General features: G+C 48.2%; 1 protein-coding gene across 1 annotated transcript in view; it reads left to right on the top strand.

The window, feature by feature from the left end:
• The window catches only part of EFHC1 (EF-hand domain containing 1), a 29,271-nt gene that overhangs the window by 3,168 nt on the left and 20,103 nt on the right, over positions 1-6,000 (top strand). Inside the window, exon 2 of the mRNA XM_060257427.1 lies at positions 5,561-5,782. Within this exon, the coding sequence (XP_060113410.1) occupies positions 5,561-5,782 (222 nt within the window). The remainder of the gene's footprint in view (positions 1-5,560; positions 5,783-6,000) is intronic.

The following is a 6,000-nucleotide window of genomic DNA, read 5'->3' as shown; positions in this document are numbered from 1 at the left end:
CTCCTCTATTCTGACAAAGGGATCCCCAATCTTGTTGGTGCTGCTGAGCTCCAGTCTAGCTGCTATTCTGTATGAATGCACTCTCCGTCTCTCTCGCTCTGCATTCTGTACTCCGCCTTGAGTCTCGGGCAGGGCGGGGTGGTGGGAAGGTGAGCTATAAAAAAGCTGAAACAATAAATAAAAAATAATCTTTATTTGTGTAGCTCTTTTGGAACTGCGCCTGCCACCTCTTGCAGGGAGAACCACAGGAAGAAGCAAGGACAAACCGAAAAAACGCTGGAGGATTAACGACGTCCCAAACGCTAGAAGTTGCTGCTGTTAAACCAAGTTCCGAAAACTCTCTTGAAGGTGAAACAGCCTGAAGAATAAATTTTCTGTTCTCAACATAAATGACAACAACCAAAGGCCCGGTCTGTCAATCCCAACTTGCTGATGTTCAGAAGTGGTTGTAACTGCGGTTTGGAAATAGGAGAGAACTGATATAAAATCGTAAGGCATTTTTCTGCAATGGAATCAGCACGAGCGCGAGCGCTTTAACCTGCCCCGCAGCAGTTGGGGGGCAAAGTTACTGACGTCTGAAATAAGCTACCTGTGTCAGGCGTTGCGTCCCAGAAAGTACAGCACAGCCTGGAAGGGACGAACGCAGCCCGCCTATGACGTTCAGTGGCGGGAAGTTTAACTGGCCAGGATTGGACCTGACCCGGAAGAAGGTTGTTCCGGGAAATGTATATAACAGGGGACCCGGCCTCGCCATGTGGTCTTTGTGACGTACTCGCTAATAAAGCATGTTGCCGTCTGAACGTCTCCGACTTCAGTACATTACACTACTGAAGTCTGAAACTGACGTGCTTACATGGGACTGATGGACTGGGACTTTGGTTGCTATAATTTGTGTTTGTTTGTTTATAATTTACTGTGATAATAATGAAATGTATGTAAGATTGAGATATAAAATTTATTCTTCCGGCTGTTTCACCTTCAAGAGAGTTTTGGGACTAACAGTAGCAACTTCTAGTATTTGGGACTTCGTTAATCTTCCACAGGTTTTTTTTGGTTTGTTTTTACCTCTCCAGGGAGACCTGCCCAAACATTAACAGAAGAAAAAGCTCCACTTTTGAGCCCTTTTTAAAAAACTACTGTCACTATACTGACCCAATGAACCTTTTCAGAAATATTTATATTTATTGGAAAAGGTGTATGTCTTTCGTATTTAACTACAGACTGAAATTAGGAAAGGAGGGAAAGAAAAGAGAACAGCGAAAAGTCAAATTAGTCATTGCCTTGTTTCTGAAAAGGATTGGATCCTCTTGCTTTTTGTATGCCGTGCTAATTTCCCACTTATAGAAAATAATAATAATGGTATGGTAATAAGACATTCTGGGCATCGAGCAAGGAACACCAGCTCAGGCCCTGAAGCCAGCGTTGTTTGAAACAGCAAGAATCCTGCAAAGTTAGATCTGCAGTTTCCAAGAACTTGACTAGATCTTGAACTACAGAACTCCAGCTTAACAGTCAAATGTCTGACTGTGGCAGCTATAACAGTGTGCATCGGGGCCAAGAATCCCAGCTACAACTACAAGTTGATGGGGTGTGAACTGGCAGAGACTGACCAAGAGAGAGATCTTGGGGTCATGGTAGATCACACTGAAAATGTCAAGACAAGTGTGCGGTTGCAATAAAAAAGGCCAACGCCATGCTGGGAATTATTAGGAAGGGAATTGAAAACAAATCAGCCAGTATCATAACGCCCCTGTATAAATCGATGGTGCGCTCTCATTTGGAATACTGTGTGCAGTTCTGGTCGCCGCACCTCAAAAAGGATATTATAGCATTGGAGAAAGTCCAGAGAAGGGCAACTAGAATGATTAAAGGGCTGGAACACTTTCCCTATGAAGAAAGGTTGAAACACTTAGGGCTCTTTAGCTTGGAGAAACGTCGACTGAGGGGTGACATGATAGAGGTTTACAAGATAATGCATGGGATGGAGAAAGTAGAGAAAGAAGTACTTTTCTCCCTTTCTCACAATACAAGAACTCATGGGCATTCGATGAAATTGCTGAGCAGACAGGTTAAAACGGATAAAAGGAAGTACTTCTTCACCCAAAGGGTGATTAACATGTGGAATTCACTGCCACAGGAGGTGGTGGCGGCCACAAGCATAGCCACCTTCAAGAGGGGTTTAGATAAAAATATGGAGCAGAAGTCCATCAGTGGCTATTAGCCACAGTGTGTGTGTATGTATAAATTTTTTTGCCACTGTGTGACACAGAGTGTTGGACTGGATGGGCCATTGGCCTGATCCAACATGGCTTCTCTTATGTTCTTATGTGACACAGAGTGTTGGACTGGATGGGCCATTGGCCTGATCCAACAGGACTTCTCTTCTGTTCTTATGTGACATAGAGTGTTGGACTGGATGGGCCATTGGCCTGATCCAACATGGCTTCTCTTATGTTCTTATGGTAGAGTACAGTATAAAGGTTAAACTTGTAGTCACTTGCATCCCCCTCTCAGCATAGGGTTGACAGCTCCGGATCTGGAAGTATCGGGGAGGGGGGCGAACTTGCTTAACATAAGAGCTGCATAGAGTAAATGTCAGATGTTTGAGAGCCACAAGTCATGAACATCAGACATTAAACCAGGGACTGCAAGAGAGCAGGCAGGCAGGCAGGAAAATAGATGGGGGAGGGAGAGGTGGAAAGAAAGCAACCTTAACTTTAAACACGTTCTCTCCCAGCAGTTGGCTGGCTTGCTTGGAGGAGGGATTTAAAGAGAGAAATGCCTTCTCCAAACTGGTTGATGGTGGCTTTGAGAGCCGTGCAATATGTGTGAAAGAGCCACGTGTGGCTCCCAAGCTGCAGTTTGGCCACCCCTGATCTAGAGATTTTGAGGATGCAGTTTGAGGTGGGCGGGGTTTGGGGAAGGGAGAGATTTCAGTGGACTATAATGCCGCAGTGTCCACCTTCCAAAGCAGCCGTTTTCTCTGGATGAACTGATCTCTCTCTCCTTGAGGTTGCAATCCCAGGAGATCTCCAGCCTCCAACTGGAGGTTGGGAACCCTACCCCAGCAGGTCTGTAACATGAAGATCTCTGTTGCTTTCTTCTGGGCCTCATGCGTCTGTTAAGACTTGCTGACAAGTTTGTGCTATTAAGAACGTAAGAAAAGCCCTGCTGGATCAGACCAGTGAGATTCTGTCTCACACAGTGGCCAAACAGTTCCTCTGGAAGGCCAACAACAGGGCAGAGAGGCCAAGGCCTTCATAAGAACATCAGAAGAGCCCTGTTGGATCAGACCAGGGAGGGTCCATCTAGTCCAGCCTCCTGTCTCACACAGTGGCCAACAAGTTCCCCTGGAGGGCCAACAACAGGGCAGAGAGGCCGAGGCCTTCATAAGAACATCAGAAGAGCCCTGCTGGATCAGACCAGTAGTCCATCCAGTCCAGCCTCCTGTCTCACACAGTGGCCAACCAGTTCCTCTGGAGGGCCAACAACAGGGCAGAGAGGCCGAGGCCTTCATAAGAACATCAGAAGAGCCCTGTTGGATCAGACCAGGGAGGGTCCATCTAGTCCAGCCTCCTGTCTCACACAGTGGCCAACAAGTTCCCCTGGAGGGCCAACAACAGGGCAGAGAGGCCGAGGCCTTCATAAGAACATCAGAAGAGCCCTGCTGGATCAGACCAGCAGTCTATCTAGTCCAGCATCCTGTCTCACCCAGTGACCAACTAGAGCCAGTTTGGTGTAGTGGTTAAGTGTGCGGACTCTTATCTGGGAGAACCAGGTTTGATTCCCCACTCCTCCACTTGCACCTGCTGGCATGGCCTTGGGTCAGCCATAGCTCTGGCAGAGGTTGTCCTTGAAAGGGCAGCTGCTGTGAGAGCCCTCTCCAGCCCCACCCACCTCACAGGGTGTCTGTTGTGGGGGAGGAAGGCAAAGGAGATTGTGAGCCGCTCTGAGACTCTTTGGAGTGGAGGGCGGGATATAAATCCAGTATCTTCATCTACCTCACAGGGTGTCTGTTGTGGGGGAGGAAGGGAAAGGAGATTGTGAGCCGCTCTGAGACTCTTCGGAGTGGAGGGCGGGATATAAATCCAGTATCTTCATCTACCTCACAGGGTGTCTGTTGTGGGGGAGGAAGGTAAAGGAGATTGTGAGCCGCTCTGAGACTCTTTGGAGTGGAAGGCGGGATATAAATCCAATATCTTCATCTACCTCACAGGGTGTCTGTTGTGGGGGAGGAAGGGAAAGGAGATTGTGAGCCGCTCTGAGACTCTTCGGACTGGAGGGCGGGATATAAATCCAATATCTTCATCTACCTCACAGGGTGTCTGTCGTGGGGGAGGAAGGGAAAGGAGATTGTGAGCCGCTCTGAGACTCTTCGGAGTGGAGGGCGGGATATAAATCCAATATCTTCATCTACCTCACAGGGTGTCTGTTGTGGGGGAGGAAGGGAAAGGAGATTGTGAGCCGCTCTGAGACTCTTCGGAGTGGAGGGCGGGATATAAATCCAATATCTTCATCTACCTCACAGGGTGTGTGTTTTGGGGGAGGAAGGGAAAGGAGATTGTGAGCCGCTCTGAGACTCTTCGGAGTGGAGGGCGGGATATAAATCCAATATCTTCATCTACCTCACAGGGTGTCTGTTGTGGGGGAGGAAGGGAAAGGAGATTGTGAGCCGCTCTGAGACTTCGGAGTGGAGGGCGGGATATAAATCCAGTATCTTCATCTACCTCACAGGGTGTCTGTTGTGGGGGAGGAAGGGAAAGGAGATTGTGAGCCGCTCGGAGACTCTTCGGAGTGGAGGGCGGGATATAAATCCAATATCTTCATCTACCTCACAGGGTGTGTGTTTTGGGGGAGGAAGGGAAAGGAGATTGTGAGCCGCTCTGAGACTTCGGAGTGGAGGGCGGGATATAAATCCAGTATCTTCATCTACCTCACAGGGTGTCTGTTGTGGGGGAGGAAGGGAAAGGAGATTGTGAGCTGCTCTGAGACTCTTCGGAGTGGAGGGCGGGATATAAATCCAATATCTTCATCTACCTCACAGGGTGTCTGTTGTGGGGGAGGAAGGGAAAGGAGATTGTGAGCCGCTCTGAGACTCTTCGGAGTGGAGGGCAGGATATAAATCCAATATCTTCTTCTTCTTCCTGGAGGGCCAACAACAGAGCAGAGAGGGCTCCTCTTGACATTGTCTCCTGGCTCTGGGATTCATAGAAGTTCCTCTCTGCCATTGATAGACTTATCCTTCACGTATCTGTCCAATCTCCTTTTAAAGCTGTTTAATCATGCGGCCATCACTACATCCTCTAGCAGCAAATCCTACATTTTAGTCACACTCTGTGTACAATCATTCCTTATGTCCATCCTAAATGTTGCTGGATCTGTCTGCACCAGAATCTTGGCTTTAAACAGGGAGAAGATACGTCGTTTCTCCTTGGGAGAAAAACCACGAGCAGCTAAACCTTTTGTAGAACGTCTGAATTTTCTATCTAAGCAAGTGTGTTTGTGTAGTTATTGGCGTGTACGGCATTTGATGGTGGATTTTTTCCCCCCCCTCCGCTAGAAAACTGCTTTCCATCGCTCTCAGACTCTGAGTTACAAGAATGGATTTGCCTTCAAGCGGCTGCCGACGGTAGGGATTGGAAGAGAGCGGCTTCACGTCAACCAGCTGTCCCAGGCTGAATTAGATGAGCTCTCCAACAAAAGACCCACCCTCACCTATGGCCAGCCCAAACAAGCCCCGCCTTCGGACTTCATCCCAGCACATGTGGCTTTCGACAAAAAGGTATTGTCCAGGAACGTCTGAGTTCAGGATGTGCGACGGCCAAGCCCAGCATAGAAAAATGAAGTATTTACAAAAAATGAGTTTTTGTTGTTGTTCAGTCACACAGTCGAGTTCGGCTCTTTGCGACCCCATGGATGAAGCCACACCAGGCCCTCCTGTCTTCCACCATCCTCTGAAGTCTGCTCAGTAACGCTGTCTGGCCATCTCATCTTTTGCTG

This window comes from Heteronotia binoei, chromosome 1, assembly GCF_032191835.1.
Source record: "Heteronotia binoei isolate CCM8104 ecotype False Entrance Well chromosome 1, APGP_CSIRO_Hbin_v1, whole genome shotgun sequence".
Classification (NCBI taxonomy): Eukaryota; Metazoa; Chordata; class Lepidosauria; order Squamata; family Gekkonidae; genus Heteronotia; species Heteronotia binoei.
Note: the sequence above shows the minus strand (reverse complement) of the source record. Positions and strands in the feature narration are given on the sequence as shown.